The sequence below is a fragment of the Antrostomus carolinensis genome, unplaced genomic scaffold (assembly GCF_000700745.2).
Source record: "Antrostomus carolinensis isolate BGI_N321 unplaced genomic scaffold, ASM70074v2 scaffold4970, whole genome shotgun sequence".
Lineage (NCBI taxonomy): Eukaryota > Metazoa > Chordata > Aves > Caprimulgiformes > Caprimulgidae > Antrostomus > Antrostomus carolinensis.
Window position 1 is genome coordinate 39659 of NW_010290399.1, and position 17498 is coordinate 57156.

The following is a 17498-nucleotide window of genomic DNA, read 5'->3' on the forward strand; positions in this document are numbered from 1 at the left end:
TCCACTGCCCTAGAAGACAAGTTTCTCCTGTCTGATATCTAGAAGCTGTTTCAGCTGATCATTGCCTGCTTTGTGTTGTCTGAGGACCAAAAGCCAACAGTAGATCTCCTGGTGATCTGGAACCAGTGTTATTGCCTGATGTGATTCAGCCCATGCTCCCTGGCTGCTCTTTATCTGAGGGATCTCCAGTCCCAGTATTCCTCTACTAAAATGAACTGGTCTGGACCGAAGAGGTCCTGATTTTTGGCACCTTGACTATTAAAAGAAGACATGATATTTTTCACAAAGGTTGATTATTTTTTCCATTTACTGGTGGTATTGAAAATGAGATGATACTTGGATCCCCCAGCTTCCTCTGTGAATCACAGCTAAGGCGAGAACTATCCCAGGTCTTCCCTCTCCTTTCACAGCCCCAAGAAATGGAGGCAAAGCATCATTTGTCTGCTGCATCTCCATGCAGATAAATACTCCCATTACGTGAGAGATACAAAACTTTTGGCTCAAAACACAGCACTTTCACACTGATCCAGCCTCTCTTTTCCCCCAAGCCTCTGGGCTAACTCCCATGCAGATGTCCTTTTGGTAGCAAACGAGTTGCCTCATGAAAATTCACAACGTCTGACCTTCCTTCAAATCCCCCTGTAAAACTCACCTCAAAGATAAAACCTGAAAATGCATTGACAGCAGCCAGGCATCTGGTGTGCGGTGACCGCTGTTTCTCACACTAATTACAGTCATCTTATTACCTTGTGCTTTGCTGGCTGTTTGTTGTATACACCTGTGTGTCTCATCAGATACATGGGGTTTAAATCCTCTGGGACAGGAACCATCTTTCAGCTGTTTGTGTAGATAGAGCTTGATGTGACAGAGCCTTGATCCCTGCCAAGGTCTCCTCACATCGCTCAACATGTGATGAAGCTAATGGTGATAAAGGAAACCAAAACTGGTCATTTTCCAGGGAAAGTGGTTTTTTTTTTTCTGAGCTGTAATAATGATGATACTGTTACTACTACAACCTTGATTGTGGTCAAAGGATAATCTATTATTTTTAAAACAATATTAAAGCAAGAAAGTTTTACATGCCAAACTTCTCCACTTAGTTCCTGTGAAGCTAATTAAAAGATTCCAACTGATCAATTCCTTTGATGAGAAGTATCTTCTTTTCACCAAAAATTTCCATTTTTCATCTCAAAGCCAAAGGCTCAATCCTCAACATATCAATAGCTTGAAAAACTGAGATCCAATAAAAATATTTTGATTTTAAGCCAGAATATTTTTAGTTTGTTTTCAGGCATTTGGCTTCCAGATAAAAGCTGGAAAATTTCTGTGGAAAGCAAAGGGAAGGGCTTCCTGGGGATTTTTTGCATGCATGCAATAAAATAAATTATTTGGACAAATCAAACTGTTTCAGCTAATACAAATTTTTAAGAAAAGTAAGTGCTTCTTTTCAGGCAAAAATGCTGAAAAGCAAAATATTTCTTGGCCTAAAACGTGGTGGTGCATTTTTTTTTTCCCATGCTATCATTGCCAGAGGCAATGTATTCATCAGTAGTTCATCTATCAAATCAGAACAAGTACCATTCTTCTCATTAAGAGAGCTATGTAGAAATGGCACATTCCTACTCTAGGTTTCTATTCTCTTCATTTATTAAAATCAGAACTTCAGATGTTAATGCAGGATTTTACATTTTTTACTCCTTCTATAATGCCAGCCCTATGTTAAGAATTAACTGGATTTTAAGCTGGCTCATATGGCACAAATTGAACTTTTGGGTAAATATTACTTCTTAGCTTTGTGTCCTTTCCATGAAACTTTTGTTATATTTGGGTTTCTGCTAATGTTTAGGATGTTTGGTGCTATCAGGTCTTAGCTGCTTCACTCCCACATTATCTATGATTTCTGGCTCAGAATCACCTGTTGTTCCTTATTTTGCACAATATTTTTTGCTCTCCACTTAAATTTACTGAATGAGGCTCTAGGAGAGGAAAAAAAATCAGAAAGGGAAAGTGTAGTTGGTTTAACTTTCTCATTTACTCTTTCCTCTGATTGCTTTCCTTCCCTCAGACCCCCACCCTTACCCTTTTGTATGGTCACTGGAAGCTAGAGGTACAACTGGCATCTGCTTGTCCTCTGTACCCACCTACCTACCTGTGTCCTATTTGCAACGTAAATCATCATTTGTTCCTTCCAGAAATCAAGTCAGAGAATTGCATAAGAGTGGTATCTTTTTTGATCAGGTGTGCATGGTTCAAGAGGCACTACCCACAGAAAAATGTGTTCCTCAAGTGGAACAAATGGTCTGAACCCTTTCTAGCAGTTGTGGTAAAGCTACGTTAGTTAATAAACGTCCAAAACGTTATCTGTTCAATTCAGGGCTGATCTACAAGTGTGGTGGACCTGGCCTTTCTGGCTGAATTGAGAAGGAGGCTCATATGTACTACACTGAGGTTCTGGTACTGGTGAGGAAGGGCGGGTACATTGAAGAGTGCTTTGGATGTCAGACTTTTCTTTAGGTGCAACATGTGAGATCACATCTTCCTCTTAAGATGACCCTACATGACAGCCTCCTGGCCCTTACTGAAACCTCCTTTTCTTTCTGTTGCAGGGGAGGAGGCCTTGACCATGTACATGGACAAAAGCCGCCTTGACAGAAAGTCAGGAAACGCTACCCAGAGCGTTGAAGCATTGCACCAGCTTGCTTCCTCCTACTTTGTAGACCGTGATGGCACCATGAGGAGACTCCATGAGATCCAGATCTCTACTGGAGCAATCAAGGTACTATATCCTGCCTTGGGAAGAGAAAGACAACCATGTGTCTGTTCCAATACTGTAGGGGTTTGGGGCAGGACTTTGCCAGTCCAGTGTGATGTCTTTTTTTGACCACAAGTTATTTTGTTCCTGTGCTGATTTCCCAAGGTAAATTTTTCTCTTATGGACCTTACTGAAGAATTTATTTCCCTAGGGCCAGTAATATCTGGAAAGAACTGGGCATTCGGTGTCATGGTTATGTAGGACAAGAGGCTTCCACTATGTGTGGCACTGACCTCTGGAAGGGAGAGAGGGAACAGATAATCCAGATCAGCAATGGAGGTTCGAAGGGAAAGGCAGGTCTGTGAAATGGGCAACCCCATGCAACCCAGAAGTATTTTCCTCTTGGTGTAGGTGTAAGACTGCTAAACATCTCTCAGACATATTTACTACAAGAAAAGGTGGAAAACTCAGTGTGGCATTACTGAGGTGTCTGGAATGAAATGGACTGAGAGATAGCTTGGGGGTTGCAGCAGGAAGGAAGGGGAGCTGCTCAGAGCATACAAAGTAGGGAAAATGGCTCTGCAGACAAAGGCTGCCTTCTCTGAAAGCAATCATGCTGTACTGGGGAGGGATTTTATTGTTGCAGAGTTCACTCCAGGGAAGGTGATGTGGATGGAGTTGTCATTGTTAGCCATTTCTGAAAGGTTTCAGCTCTTGTTATTGTTCTGTGGTGTCTCATGGCTGAGTCTGTTCCCTTCTGGATGGGAAATCGAATTGAGATATTGAAATAGTGACAGCAGATAATCACCCTTTGTGAATTCAGGAAGGGCAGCTCTCCTCTGTGGCTGGAAACCAACAGCAACAACCACAGCAACAGCACTGCAGGTCATCTGTGCCTCCATCTATCCTCAACACAAGGATGGTGTGCACATATGTTGTGGGAGCACCAGGCACCATTGTGAGCTGGCAATCCATCTCTGTATCATGCTTTCCAATAAGAGAAGCCAGGGAATAATTCCTCTACTGGCTTCTGATGTTCTCCAATGGAGAACCTCTATGAGAAACATGAATCTGCAGGATCTCATTGCCAAGCTCAGAATAACAGGCAGTACCATAAAGAAAGCAGAAACAATTCACTCTATTTTTTCAGCTTGTGAGTGTGCCAAACATTAGCTGTGTCTGTCCAGCGTGGGGCATTTTTTCCCAATTAGGGAAGATGAATTTTGGATTGCAGCAGCTGGTGACAAGGTGTCATAATATTACATGGTCTGAACCTGCCCGGGGAAGATGTGATGCTGGCATCAAAAGGAACACTCTCTCTTTTCTACATCCTCCACAGGTAACAGAAACTCGGACTGGCCCACTGGGCTGTAACAGCTACGACAATCTGGACTCTGTGAGTTCTGTCCTTCTGCAAAGCACTGAGAGCAAACTCCACCTGCAAGGTAGGGCACAGGAATGAGGGAGATGGTAATACAGGGCACAGGGTGGGGGGGATGAATGAGAGAGGTGTACCCTTTTTTTCTAGCCTTTTCCCCTCCTCTGTTTGCTGCAATCACCGTCTTCACTGTAAGTTCCCTGAAGCAGGACTGGTGGCTTCATATGATGCTCAAGCACAGCAGAGCCAGGGCTTGACAGGGACTGAGCTAAAGGCACGAGGAACTGCAGGCTGGACACCAGTGAGTTGTCTGGGTGCCCCCTGCTACTGAATTTTGATGGGCTTCTGGGTATTATACACACACTGATATAAATAAATGTGACCTTTTCCATTAATATTGAAGGGGCATTCTGTCCGTGTCTCTCTTTGTCCCTCCCAAATTGCTGATTTGCGTAAGAGGTTTGCAGATCAGCTTTTGGGACTCTCTAATGACCGTAATCTTTGGGAAAAGTCACTGAGGTTTTATTTGGATGCTAGAAGCCATGGCTTCAGTCCCAGCTGGGGAGCTAGTCCAGAAGTCAACAGATAGAGGTCATGACTGAATTAATAAATAAATACATGCTGGTTAGCAAGAAGTCAACTTCAGTAGAAGGAGAAAATTCACTGGGCGTGTAATTTACTAAGGTTATTCCCAAGTTTTTTACAAAATAAGGAAATGTGGGATTTAATTGCTCATTTGCCCAGATGGTTTTATTTCTGGAATCCTTGTACTTGCACAAATTTTAATTTTTCAGATGAATGGGCTACATTACATCTTCCGCTTTGAGTATAATTTGGCAAGTGCTGTTTTAATCTTGGTTTCACAGAAACTGGGTTTCATTTACTGAGTCATGTTGTGGATATATTATTATTGTTGTTATTATTTGCCTTTAAAAATAATAGGCAGGTTGTTTTCACTATTCCGGTGATTATCTAAATCACTGAGTTCTGGTTCTTACCTAATTAACAAGAAACAATTTGAGGCTTTTTATATACTGTGATGATAGCTGCTGGTAATGAAAACCCAAAGATAACTAGATAAACAGCTAAATAAGCAGACAGCTCAATTTTAAGGCAGATGAACTGGTAAGTAGGTAAATCAATAGATCTCTGTTGGCTATCTGATCCTACAACAGAAGAGAAAAAGCAAGAGGTCTGGGAGGGGAAAGGAGGTGGAGGAACAGGGAAAATTTAGGAGAGAGAGGGACTGTAAGTTGGGTGAGGCTTTGATTTCTGATGGGAGCAGACAGAGGACCTCAGGGTTCAACCACATATGGGTTTCATGGAGTTTCATGGCATAAACCAGTGCTGAGAGAGGCCAGACCCAAAACAAGAGAGACAGTGAGGGAAGGGAGGGAGGTAAGAGTTCTTCCTAACAGAACAAAATGACCTTTAAAGCTACACCTGAGTGTTTTCCACCTAATCTGGAGTGCGGTTCTTGGGATAATTACCCAGGATCCTTCCTCTGCTCTGAGAGGCCTCATTAGGAATTAGTCACAGGGCTGCAGGTAATGGATCGTGATTGAGTCTCCTCTGATCTGTTTAGCAGCTGAGCATGAGCTGCTGACAGAAATCCATGTTACTCCCTTTGTGTCACTCTGGCTCCGAGGCCAGCTCAATAAAAGAGCAGCATCTTCGTGACAGGGAGAATTTCTGTTTCTGAACTTGCTTGCTGCCTTCCAACCCTGAGAGTCATGGTTTCAAAGACATGCCCTTTAGGAGACACAGTGTCCAGATCCAGAGCTAAGCTACCTTCATGCCTGCATATAGGGTTTGGGAAGGTCAGTCAGGCTGGAGATTTAGGGGAGGACCTGGAAGCATGAACAGCGCAGGGTTCTGCACCCATGGTTACATGGACAGGAAAACATCGCTATTTTATGAACCAGTATCTATGTGGACCCAGTGTGCATGTACACCTGTGTCAAATGCCTGCACTGGGGTATGTAGATGATACATTTATCACAGTAGCTCAGAAGGTTTCCCTTTTTCCTAGCACTACTTGGGGACAGGTTCCCTGTCTTGTGCACGGGGAGGGTTCTGCACATGCAGCCTCAGCTCACAGGGCTGAGAGGATCCTGTTGTGAGCCAGGATCTCACAGGTGGCTGCACTTACTTGTGTTTTATATCCTCCTGTGCCTGCCACCAGCACAAAACCATCCCTTCACCTGCCTCTTCCTCCAGTGTGGTAGATGCACAAGCTGCCTGTGCTACTGGGAAAAGGAGTAAACCAGAGCGTGGGAGGGGAAGATGTTAACAGCTCTACAGCAATCTGGTTGGAAACAGGAATTGGTGTTCTTTGGAAAAGTGTCCTAGGCTGAAATTTGAAAAATTGAATGGGAAAAAAAAGCAACATTTTGAAAAGTTTCAGGAAACTAAAATTCTAGAGATGTATCCTCTTGGACAGCGTGACAGTATATGTCAATATTGCAACATGGCACTATTTCAATAAGGTAAAATCCTTTTGTGCTATTCTAAGCATTGCAACATTAAACAGGAAATATTGCATATTAGATATCTTGTTGTGTCAAATATGGCACTAGAATATTAAAATTTACATTACAATTAATATTAAAGTCTTAGGATGGGCAGAGCAGTAATGACAACATAAAACATTTCAGCTCTTCAACAAAACAAAATAAGGAAGTATGAAAAATACATTTAGACCTTTCCCTGTCAAAAGTGCTTTTGGAGTCAACATGCTCTCACCAAACGCTTCAATGAAACTGCATTTTCAACAGAGAACTCTTCTGTGGAAAATGTTTCAAATAGCTCTAATTTAGAGCTGGGGAAATTTACCTCTCTTAATGCAGGAAGCCTTTTATATACAGTCCAAAGCCAAACATCTCTCTCTAATAGTTTTTCTAGGTGAATTAAGGGCATGTTCCCTTGTCAGGTGCTACATATTCTGTCTGTATTTATCTAAGACAAACCTATACCAAATCTGTGCTGCTCTTAATTTTTAAAGAGGAACTTTATGCTTTACAAAGTGGCAGAATTCCTCCTTCTGATCAATAAATTACCTTCAAAATGAAGATATTCTCCCTAGCACTCCTCACCAGCAAACATACCTCCTGCATGTATTACCAGCTACTGAGGCTGCTGTGGAATGAAACCATTCCTTGTGTGCCCTGGCTTGGATTGAGGTGTTCACCCCATGAAAATGGTTCAGTGTCTCAGCCTTTAAGATCAGGTTGCCCCCTTGCTTGGCTGCTGATGTGGGGTTGCTTTGTCAGTAGACAACACTTGGAAGATTTGGGTTTTATTTGTATTGAAAGAAAATTCTGAGAGAACAAGACAACATTTTTGAGGATGTTTTATTAAGGTCATGGCTGGCAGCAGGGCTTTCCCAGCTCACATGCCAGCTGGTGTGCTGTTAGAGTCCTTGGGACTACAGCTTTAAAGGTGGCAACTGAAGCATTCGGAGCAGTGGCCTCAACCAGTATGGCCTTCTTAAAATCTCATGTTTGTAAAGATTACCTTAAAAATGGTCAATCACACTTGTGCTTTGCTGACAGCTATAAACAAGTGACTTTCAGCAATATTTAGTCACAGGTTATAGTACAGAACTACATATAAATGATGGAGGAGGGTTCCAGGACTGAGATACTACTGCCCCAGTACTTGTAAAATATCTTACTAGGATCTGGTCACAAGGAAGCTCAATACAAAACCAAAAATATTGATATGAATTTGCCCTTGTCTTGGTATGATGATAAATGTGTAGGTATGTGTATATCTACGTATTTTTATATATATATATGTGTGTGTGTGTGTGAAAGTACAAATGTGAAAGCAGGCATGGTTGTATTTCAGTAGCACTACAACTGATTCCTTCCACAAAGAAATTCCTGGCTGGAAGATTTCTGAATCACATGTAATCCCTACAGCATGTTTGCAGTTTTAAAGTTAGAGCTTTGTGTTTGGTGTATGCACACTCGTGTGCTGGATTTGTGTGTCACTTGTGTTCCTGCTCTAAGCACATATTTGAATATGTGCTGCCTGTTAAATGCTACAATTAACTGCATAGATTCCAACAGAACTGCTTACCTGATTAAAGTTAAGTCTTTATATAAGTGTTTTATTGAATTGGTGTTAAGTGTGCAGGGGGTATGATTATTTCTTACAAGAGAAGGTTATCCTAGAAATATGTTTCTAGAAACCATGAGTTTTATGGACAAAAAACAAGTACACATGAGGCACTCTGCAGTGTAGGATGGGACCATGTTATGGTTTGAAGATCAACAGGGTATTCATGTTTCTGCCTGTGCTGATATACACAGTGGATGTCCCTTGCAATGGGAAGTGCTTTTCCTGAAATTTTAGTTGCTTTTTTTTTAGCTACCTTCCCTCCAGAAAAATATCTCCAAAACCAGTTGTAGCTGGGACCAGACAGCATGTTCGTGCTGTTATCCAAGTTAAAATTCAAAGAAAAGATGGTGAGTTGAAGAGCCTACAGGCATTTGGGCCTCATATTCAAGGGTTAGAGGAGCAACCAGGGCAGGTGCTGCTCCATGAAACAAAGAGCAGAAAGATTTGTTCGTGGCACTTGGACCATGAATAAACAGGGTCAGTGCACATCAAGAAGGCCAGCTCACCTCTCCTGTGAGCTGGCAAGCTCAGGGAGTACAGCAGCCTTCAGGCTCTCCAAGCCCCTTTTCTAGATCTCATTTCTCCAATAGCACTGCATTTTCTTTCAATCCTGAAGGAAAGTCTTGGAGCCTGGCAGGGGGGACCATCCCTAACGTCAGTGTGAAGGTTTGAAAAGGGACCATTCCCCTGTGGTGGTTAAGTCCCTAAAAGAGACTGAACTTCAGTCCTTCCTGAAGACAACGGAAGATTATCTTGTTGATAAACATCTCGGGAATGACCAAAGAGACCTCAAAATGGTGATCCTCATTAGACTAGTTTTGAGGTGTTCACAGGGATGTTGTAGACTGTGGGCAGCTCTTTGCATGTCCCCTCCCTTCCCTGCAACAGCACTGCAGAAAAGGCAGCAGGATCTACACAGATACAGTGCATCCAAATGCCAGGCTTGAAACCCTTCCCTGTGCAAGTGTCACAAACATCTTCTCCAGCTGAAGGCTGCTCTGCCTTCACCCTGCCCGGCGGCTGCCGCTGCTCCACGCTCAACTGCGAATTAGGTCAGACAATGGGGCAGCTCATTGCCACCAGGCATGGTGCTCTCGGAGACTGGCAATAGCAGGAGGGGAAAGGAAACAGCCTTCAACACCCTCCTGATCCCCCCAGACCTGGTCTTCCAGAGGGACCTTGTCAAGCCTGAAGTGTCTCTGTGGAACCAAAAGCAAAAGGGTAATGGGGGTCCCTGGGGCACTGTCCACCACTTTTCTCTTGCCTGAAGTGAACATGACCCATCAGAGAGATGGGCCTGAACTTCTGAAAGGAGTCACAGCCCTTCCTGCCCTTCCTGCACGCTCTCATCCTCTGAATTATTGTCTTATTTTCATTCCACTCCAATGAGCTGTCAGCCACGGGTACAGTAATTCAGCGCAATAGAAACACAAACAGATGGGTAATTGACCCGCGTGCCTTCATTACACTGGAGTTCAGCTCTGCTGTTCAAGCCATAAACTCCTTTATCTGCTGCTCTGAAATCCCTGGGCCTTTTACGAGGAAGGTGAAGCGAGCCAGGCTTCCCGTGAAACGCTTGCTCAGAGTTATTGTTGTCTCTGCCTCGTGCGCCGCAGATGCTGACCGAGTCTGACAAGCAGGACTCGCCAGGTAGAAGGAAACAGCTGTGAATCCTCAGGGACATCTGTAGGGAGCTCAGAAATGCGTGTGGAATGAAGGACAGGATAGAAAAACACGTACAGTGTACAGCAGACAAACACCGACACCGTTATCATGTCCTCTGGTACCTGAGCAAGCGTACACCAACGCTAATGCCTGCACAGATGGATGGAAACACAAACACTCACCACGGAGAGAGAGCCATGGGGATAGATCTCTCAGCTAATGTAAATCTCCAGAGCACCACGGAAATCTTTGGCACTAAATCCATTTGCACTTTTATAGGATTTGGCAAGTAGCCTTCCTAGCAGGGAGCGAGCTGAAAAGACTCAGGTACCCAACTCCTGTATTTATTCTGTGGGAGCTGGGCACTTAACTCTGCACGGGTCTTTATAAATCCCTGCTTGTATTATTTTCCTTCCTTCTGTTTTCCTTTTTCTTTTCTCTTTCAGTGTTGTTGTTTCCTTGTTTCTGTGGTACCAAACTTATTTAGTCCCTCTCAAAACAGGTTAGAACAGTGTAACGCTCATCCCTTCTGAACTAGCGCTTGGTTGGAAAGTATAAAAATAATAATAAGGGCATAAGGGAGGCTTTGCATTCAGATGCTTTGTACTGTACTGGGATCCAGGACTGGGATGAAGGGGGTATACTGGGTGTTGGGGAGAGGGAAGTTACTTGTCACCCTGCTCTCGTAGAGCAGATGGGCTATGCTCTCAGTTAACTCACTACTTATGTGCAATTTGTACCCCACCTTCCTTACACGAGAGCTCCGAGAGAAATATCCCAGCAGTTTTAATTCCTCAGCATCACTTTCTCAAGCTGTTAATGAAACAGGTTTTGAAAAGAGTAATGGATACTTGAAATTACCATTTTTATCTATTTTTTTAATATTCTTGCCTCTCGTTTCCATGCCAGGTCTCCAGATCATCTTCCCTCAGTATTTACAAGAGAAGTTTGTCCAGTCTGCCTTGAGTTACATCATGTGCAATGGCGAGGGGGAGTACATCTGCCGGAACAGCCAGTGTGGCTGCCAGTGGGCCGAGGAGATACCCCAAAATTACTATTTTTATTTATCTATTTTTTTAATATTCTTGCCTCTCGTTTCCATGCCAGGTCTCCAGATCATCTTCCCTCAGTATTTACAAGAGAAGTTTGTCCAGTCTGCCTTGAGTTACATCATGTGCAATGGCGAGGGGGAGTACATCTGCCGGAACAGCCAGTGTGGCTGCCAGTGTGCCGAGGAGTTCCCCCAGTGCAACTGTCCCATCACCGACATCCAGATCATGGAGTACACACTAGCAAACATGGCCAAGACCTGGACAGAAGCCTATAAAGATCTGGAGAATTCAGGTAACCGAGCAAAACACATTTTCCAATGGATTTATTTCAAACAAAACATGGCAGATTATACCAGTTAAGAATTCTTTCTTCCCTTAATATAATGTTCCAGTTTGGATAAAAAAGAGAGTTTATCGAACCCAGAAACATGACCTTAGTCTTGAGGAAGTGCCTTTTTTTTTGCTATATACATACAGACAAAGACACACACCACACATAATTCTATGTATAAGGGGATATTTCCCATGGAAAAGTTTGTTTGATTAAAAAATCTGATTTTTTTCATACTAAACCAGCTCAGAATCTCCTTCAATAGTTCTACAGAGAAACTTCCACAATATGAATGATGCAGAAATTGCTTTTCAGATTTGCATGAATGATTTATTCTCTTTGGTGAAAGACAATTCAGAAAGAGAGCACAGGTCAGATGACACCTCATTTGAGACAGAGAGGAGAAGGGAAAATGACTTCTCTCTCCTGCAGTGCTGATGTCTGCTGGTGTGGACATTTCTCTTCTTTCACTTTCTCCCAGTGCAACAATGGGGTGTCAGTGGAATTTGTTCCACACTGATGCTGGTAACACCCATAGTAGATGTCCAACATCACTCTCAAGGGCTTGAGGTAGGAAAGAGAGCAATATTATCAGTGCAGTTACAGCCTTTCCTGTAGCAAGTGGTCTGCCTACCTGCAGCCACGCAGGTACTAAGCAGAACTTAATCGAGAAGTTCTTATCCCTGTGCTGCTTTTCAGCTCCAAGTGTTAGTCAGTTCCTTTCCAACATATTTTCTTTGATGATTATTGTCATAACTGTCCAGGTCTCCATGTTAGGAAAGAAAACTATGAGGAAGGGACCATCTAGCTCCATTCAAGGCATTGAAGAATTCTTCTTCAGAAGTTTTTTCTCTTCCTCTGCAGCAATTTCTTTCTTCATGTTGAAGGTCACCTTAATCCCTTTAATGGTCAAAATGAAGCAGTCTATGATGTTTCCTCAGTGGGCTGTTGAGGACTGCTTCATATGTGGACCCTGCTAGTGTGTCTGCTGTTGCACAGATTCTTATGTCCCCCTCACATGGTCAACTGGGTGTTCAGCTGAGCAAATTCAGAGTAGTAGTTAATGATTCAAGGCTGATGACCATCTTGGCAAGAGCCTCCCATATACTATGAAGTGCTACGAGGCTGGGGCTGAAGAGGTCAGAGGCTTTCTGGGAATTTCTACAGATTCATGGATGGGGTGGGTACACAGGGGCAGACCTGAAATGTGGATTTCAGAAGCTTCTGCTAGCTCAGTAGTACACAAACTCTACCACTAGTTAAGTGCTACAAGTTTCTAGTTCTGGCACAGGATCTTCACACAAGATGCTGAAGAGCCATGTGTTGGCCACCACTCATCAAACTCCTTTACCTTCCCAGGAGGTCTAACCCAGACACTTAGAAGGTGAGAGCCCCATGGAGAGAGAAGAATTACAGTCTCCCCCAGTGATTGTTTTACTGTTACATTCTGTACTTGTTGCACTTGATCTAAGCCAAGACTGTGGTAGTTAATGATATTCACTCTCTCTTCCCTTGAGATTTCGGCGGGGGAAGGTGTTTTTCATTTGCCATGTTAAAGTGACACATTGCAGAGCAATTCTCTGCTGTGCTATAGCCATATTCCACCCAGGGCTCGGAGGCTTTTCAGGGCTAGATGGAGTGATTATCTTTACGTTTAAAGCTGCTGCATCTCATTCATCACTTTGTTGCATCATGCGTGAACTTCTCCTTGGAGATGAAAGTTGCTATCACAAAATAATGTATTATTAGTATTTTGCTGCTTTGTTTTAATAAATATTCCCAATAACCAGAGGATTTTCTTCATATGAAGAGCAGGAAAGAAATCTCTAATGACATCTGAAGGCTTTTCCAATAAAGTGGGCTGAAAGGCACATGAGTGCTCGGAAAGCAAATACCATTTGCACAGGAAGCTGCTGATAGCCTAAAAGATCTATATTCTGTTTCTGATTCCTATGTCAATTTGAAAAAAATTGTGCATGGGAAATCAAGATTTGGTGTGATTTGGGATAGCATCTCCAAAGTCAGGGAGGCTGCAGTGAACTGATGCTGTTTTAAATCAGCTCAGGAGCTCTCTCTTAGTCCTGTGCTTCATTGCTCATGTGTAAATTGAGAAAAATAACACTGCCTTATTCTTGGCATTTTAGTATGGCTGGCCAAAAATTTCCATGTCAGGACTGTGATTCTGGATTTTAAAACAGCCTTTTGATTAAAAGTCATGGAGGGTTTTTTGCAGTACTATTGTTTTCTGATGAAAATGGGGGTTTTGGGGAGTTTTGTTTGGGTTTTTTTTAAAACTGAAAAGACAAGTAGTTGAAAAATGAAAGCTTCTTCTTTGAAAGTGATGTTTGACATGGCCATGTTGCTGTGATGTCACTATCTTTCTGATGAAAATGGGTTTTTTGGGGGGTTTTGTTTGGGGTTTTTTTTAAACTGAAAAGACAAGTAGTTGAAAAACGAAAGCTTCTTCTTTGAAAGTGATGTTGACATGGCCATGTTGCTGTGATGTCACTATTCTTCTCCAGAGGCAGGACCTTCTGCCCTGTACCACTTGTGATGATGAGTCATTGCCATGGGACTGCCTGCAGTGACTGGGTGACTCTGCAATAAGAGGGGCCCATGCTGCATTATGGGAGATGTAGTCCTAGCCATCATCAATGCTTTCCATGCAGCTAAATAAAATACAAATAAATGCAAACAGCCTTATTAGTTAATTGGAAATTCTCAGGGTTGAGAATGAACTATTCCCAGAAAGGTACAAGGCTTAGCACAATGTAACCATAGTCTTGGTTGGGGCCTCCAGGGATAGTTATAAATAAATAATGAAGAAACTATTCTTTTTAGAAAGTATTTTCTTTTTTCACCCCTCTTTTTTTAAAAAAAAAACAAAAAAACAAAAAAACCAAAACCCAACCTATCCAGCTTTTATTTTGCTCATTTGTTTTTCCTCCAACGTTGCACTGCAGTATCAAAATGTGCACACTGCACTGAAATTTCTCCCTTCCCCGTCTCTATGAAAAATGTAGCACATTCATCATCAGAGGGAAAAGAGCTTGGTCTTTTGCACAAACAGGCTTTTGAGGAAATTGATTTATAAGGGGCGGGAAGCAAATGCAAGGCTTTTACTGCTGAAAGGTACCAGGAGTAATCAGCATGGTCAACAGAAGCAATTATACATGATGATAGTTTCAGAAGACCACTGAATAGGAGAGAATCATTTTTTGGGGAAGAGAAAGGCACTGAAAGCAGCATTACAAATAGAGTGAAAAACCTAAGAGATTATTAAAAAACAAAACAAAAAACCCAACTCTCAGTTATCGTTGGGGAAACAAGGAGACAAGCAGGTGTCCTGTGGATCTTGATAGTGCAGTGATGATAATTGTTTTTATTAGGTGCTCGGTTTCACCATGTGATGAGTTGTGTGCTGTAATTAGATTGCCCCTTGGCCTCTTCACTGGATTAAGCAAGTGCAGCTCCCTCCACCTGATCTTTTAGGACTTGTGCTCCAGGCCCCTGAGCCTCAGCTGTGCCCTCCCCAGTTTCTCCACACTCATCTTTAACTAGGTGTCCCTAAAACTGGGCAGAGAAATGCAGATGCCACCTCAGTGTGCCAAGAAGAAGGGAATATTACCTTCCCCAGCCTACTGGATTTAGCCTGGTTTGCAGTTTGTGTCACTTCCAGTGAGAATACAGTGTTGAACCACCTTCAGCATGGTGCTCACCATGATCCCCAGGACCTTTCTAGGATCTGGTATTCCTCTGGTTGTTTCCAAGCCTGTACTGATGTGTGGGGTTGTTCTGCCCTGGTGCAGAGCTTTGTTCTGTATTGCACTTTATGGGGTGTTCGTTGGTTCACTCCTTGCATTTCTCAAGGTCTTGATGTGTCAAACACAGTTTTTGGGTATCAAAAATTGGGTTCTTTTTTACTGAGAAAGTTGGAACCATCTGTTTTTTCCATACAAGGATGACCCACTCTGGTCATCAGAGTCTAAGCAAACCATACTTCTCAGTTAGGAAGAAAGGGGTATCAGATTTTCTGTTTTGTGACCAAAACAACTCAAACAAACCCTGCATAATGTTTTTTTTCATTATCAAACATAATCAAATGGAAATAAAGTGATCACAAAACAACATTTAACAGCATATTTTTGGATCAATTAGATTTTTTCCTTTGGCTAAAATTGACATATTTTGTTCTGACTTTAGCCCTGCAAATTATTCTATTTTATTATCATTGTTACATAAAGCAACTCATTTAACTTCAAATGAAGTTAAATGAGGAAAAAAAGAATCAGAATGCTCTTTTTTAAAAATGAGAAAGCAAGAATTTTAACACAATCCAAACCTTTCCTCTGGGGACTTTTTTAAAGCTTTTTTTTTCCCCCTTTTTTTTTTTTCTAACAACACAAAGTGATTTGACTTCAATAACAAACGGCATTTTAGGAACAGCTGAAAAACAATTTAAATGAGAATTCTTTAACTGACAATGATTACAGCTCCCTGGTCTTTGTTCATAACCCCTAGACTATAAGCCTGTACTCCAGGGAATTTGCTCTCTTTTTTCCTTTACCCTGTACACATTAACCATATTGTTTCACCCTAACAGTCTCCAGGTTTCATTTCCCATATGGGAGCAGCAATAGCCATGGAATTAGTGAGCTTCCTGGGGCAAAATGACAGACCAGTGAGTTAATGGACATCACCTTCCTTTAGCAGAACACTGATGGCCTCATACATCGTTTTTGTTCCTCCATCCTGCTAATGAAAAGCTTTGTAACTTTGTTATAGCTCAGAAACCTCTGTATTTCTCCACATTTTTCTGTGTTCCAGATGAGTTTAAATCCTTCATGAAAAGGCTACCTAGCAACCACTTCCTGACCATTGGGAGCATCCACCAGCACTGGGGGAACGACTGGGATCTGCAGAACCGCTACAAGCTGCTGCAGAGCTCCCTGGAAGCCCAGCGCCAGAAGATCCAGCGCACTGCCCGCAAACTCTTTGGCCTCAGTGTCCGGTGTCGGCACAATCCTAACCACCAGCTGCCTAGAGAAAGGTACCTTCATTCTTTGTTTGGGATGGGTGTGGTGTGATGGGTGGCTGATGAAGCTGAGCCTGGGCTTGGACCTAAACCCAACAGCCCAAGTGTTTGGATATAGGGTGTGCTAACACGGAGGTTTGGGGGAAAATGGTAAAGTCTAGAAGTGGGTTGAAATATCTGGAGGGGTAAGTAACCTTTATCTCATATCTGAGCATATTCACATCCCTTCTGTGTGGCCTTACCTACCCAGGTGAAGGGTATCCACTTAGTCTGTAGTGTTCTGCAAGACTATTACAGGGCTGACATCAACAGCCAAGCAAACTAAGCTGCTCTTTAAGCAGTCTTGCATTGCTACAGCCAAGCTTTAAGCCTCCCTTTGCTGTTAAAGTGGACATATGGAAGCCAAGATGCTTCAGCCTGTTTTTGAGTTATGCTCCTCAATGAATATAGAGTGAAAGAAAAGCTTTAGTTTCACTTGGAACAGATCACATCTCTTCTACCGAACGCAAACCTGCACTGACCAGACACCTAGCAATGTTATTGAAGATGGAGAGAGTAGATTTTCCATTACAGCTTCAGCAACTATTGATATCTAGTAGCCACCTCCTGATGGCTCCTTGACCTGTGGCTGAGTATAAGTTAGCTTCCACTCATTTTTGGCAACTTGCATTCATGGGTTTTAATAAATGTTTCTTTCTATGTTGTCTGGAGTAAAGTAACACTGAAAATCTAGGAAAAAAAAATAGTCCAGGTTCCTTTTCTTCTTTGTTTCTCTTGGAAGGGTCAGGCTAAGTTAATATTTGTAGAAGAACTGTTTTTTTCACCACCTTCATTAACAAAATATTCCATCTCAAGAGAAAATAAACGGATGACTGCTGTCTCCTGTTATCATCCAGCCCCCTGGCCACTAAACACAGAATTTTCATTTCATCACTTTGCAGCTAAGGAAACTCTTCCAGGGCTTAACAACTCTTTAATTACCAAAAAAATCTAATGTTTCTGGACAAACACTTGATGGATTTACTAGGGTTAAGGAGAAATATCTATTAAGTTTAAGACATTATGAAAAAAAAGTCTGGAGAACTTTGGCCCATTCCTGCCAATTGGCTGAGCTGCTATGAACAAGCCAACTGGTGGAGAAGTCAAAAGCAAGTCCA

The 17498-nt window shown here is 42.5% G+C and overlaps 1 protein-coding gene across 1 annotated transcript in view; it reads left to right on the forward strand.

Moving 5' to 3' along the window:
* LOC104528752 (BMP/retinoic acid-inducible neural-specific protein 1) overlaps positions 1–16356 on the forward strand; it is a gene marked incomplete at its 3' end in the record, with an annotated part of 51925 nt that extends 35569 nt beyond the window's left edge. Inside the window, exons 3-6 of the mRNA XM_010172854.2 lie at positions 2607–2776; positions 4092–4197; positions 11031–11267; positions 16134–16356. Of these exons, the coding sequence (XP_010171156.1) occupies positions 2607–2776; positions 4092–4197; positions 11031–11267; positions 16134–16356 (736 nt within the window). The remainder of the gene's footprint in view (positions 1–2606; positions 2777–4091; positions 4198–11030; positions 11268–16133) is intronic.
* Between the last annotated feature and the right edge of the window lie 1142 nt (positions 16357–17498).